Below are 1,752 nucleotides of genomic sequence, written 5' to 3' on the forward strand. Positions count from 1 at the left end.
CTTTACTAGCTTGTGGTCTAACAAGTGTGAAAAGTCCTCTTTCTTTAAGAATCAAACTAGAAGTAATATTTTAAACCATTTGTTATTCTTGAAAAACTTTGACTTTTCTTTCTGCAGTTATGAGGTATGGTTTTATTTTAATTATAGAAAAGTTATAGTTATATATCTTGCACAACCACAACTGCTTCTTGTCCAGCTCTCATATTACTGTCTACTAGAGTTTTTCAAATGCATAATCCAAGATGCAAATCCCTAATTATCTTCATTCAACTTGTTTCCATCATTGGTTTTTGCCACTATGTAATTGGAATAAGAGGTGAAGATAATAACACTAGTGCTGTAAAGATGGATGTGGGAATAATTCTTGATCTGGAAACAGAAGTAGGAAAAGTAATGCACATATCTATCTTACTAGCTCTTGCGGATTATCATGCCAACACTAGTCGCGGTGCCATAAGGATAGTTCCTCATATCAGGGATTCAAAGAAAGATGATGTTGAAGCAGCATCAGCTGGTAAAATTCAGCTCTAAGCTTTACCTATGTTAAACTAGCATTATCTCTCTCTCTTTGCTTCAAAAGATTCACTTTTTCTCTAAGATATTACTTTTCCCTTTAGTTTTTCTATTTTGAAAGAGATGTTCAGACAATTACTTATAAGTCTGATTGTGTATGTGCAGCCATATACTTGCTAAAGGATGTCCAAGTGCAAGCTATCTTTGGGCCACAAATGTCTACTCAAACTGATTTTGTGATCGACTTAGGGAACAGAGTAAAAGTCCCTATAATTTCTCCAGCAACAAGTCCTTTACTTACAGTCAAGGAAAATCCCTTCTTCATCAGAGGAGCACTTCCTTCTTCCAGTCAGACTAAAGCCATTGCAGCAATTGTTAAAAACTATAATTGGAGGGAGGTTGTAGTAATCTATGAGGAAAGCCCCTATGGAACCTGGTAGATACTTCAGTAATTGAGTCATCAATGCAAGGTGTTCTGGGTGTAAAATCTTATGTTACAAGATCAAATGAGCTTGACATGTTCACCAAGAGATGGAGAAAGAGATTTCGTCAAGAGTATCCAGACATGGACCAAGTAGAACTCAATGTTTTCGGGCTATGGGCATATGATAGCATCACCTTATTAGCAGAAGCAGTAGAGAAAGTGGGCACTACTGCTATCCCAAAATTAAAGAAACCAGACACTAGAGAGAACTTAACAGACCTAGATGCACTTAGAACCTCAGAAGTGGGATCTCTGCTCATTGACTCTATGCAAAACACAGAGCTAAAACCAGGACTAAGTGGTGATTTCCGTATCATTGATAGAGAACTGCAGCCGTACCCATATCAGATTGTGAATATAATCGGGAAAGGAGAGAAAGTCGTTGGATTCTGGACAGAGAAGGATGGCATTTCGCATAAACTGAAGATGAGTGGTAAAACAGCTAAAACTAATAATAAGCAACTAGGGATCATCATTTGGCCTGGTGAATCTACTATTGTTCCGAGAGGCTGGGAAATACCCACAAGTGGGAAGAAGTTAAGGGTTGGGAGTTCCTGACAAAGGAGGGCTGGAGCAATTCATTAAAGTGGAAAGAGATCCAACGACACAAGCAGTAATTTCAACTGGTTTAGGGCCAGATGTCTTCAAAGAAGTCATCCTATCTTTGAAATATGATGTCCCTTACGAATTTATTCCATTTCCAATAGCACATAGCCCAACTTCTAAAAACTATGATGATCTTGTTCACAAGATTA

At 37.8% G+C, this 1,752-nt stretch overlaps 1 protein-coding gene and 1 pseudogene across 1 annotated transcript; both read left to right on the forward strand.

The window, feature by feature from the left end:
• The window catches only part of LOC102591264 (glutamate receptor 2.8-like), a 4,927-nt pseudogene that overhangs the window by 1,592 nt on the left and 1,583 nt on the right, over positions 1-1,752 (forward strand).
• On the forward strand, positions 205-976 carry LOC107062596 (glutamate receptor 2.9-like). The gene is made up of 2 exons (XM_015313413.1): positions 205-514; positions 679-976. The coding sequence occupies exons 1-2, from the start codon at positions 229-231 to the stop codon at positions 951-953; spliced, it is 561 nt and encodes a 186-aa protein (XP_015168899.1). The 5' UTR covers positions 205-228; the 3' UTR covers positions 954-976.

This window comes from Solanum tuberosum, unplaced genomic scaffold (genome assembly GCF_000226075.1).
Source record: "Solanum tuberosum cultivar DM 1-3 516 R44 unplaced genomic scaffold, SolTub_3.0 scf00246, whole genome shotgun sequence".
Lineage (NCBI taxonomy): Eukaryota > Viridiplantae > Streptophyta > Magnoliopsida > Solanales > Solanaceae > Solanum > Solanum tuberosum.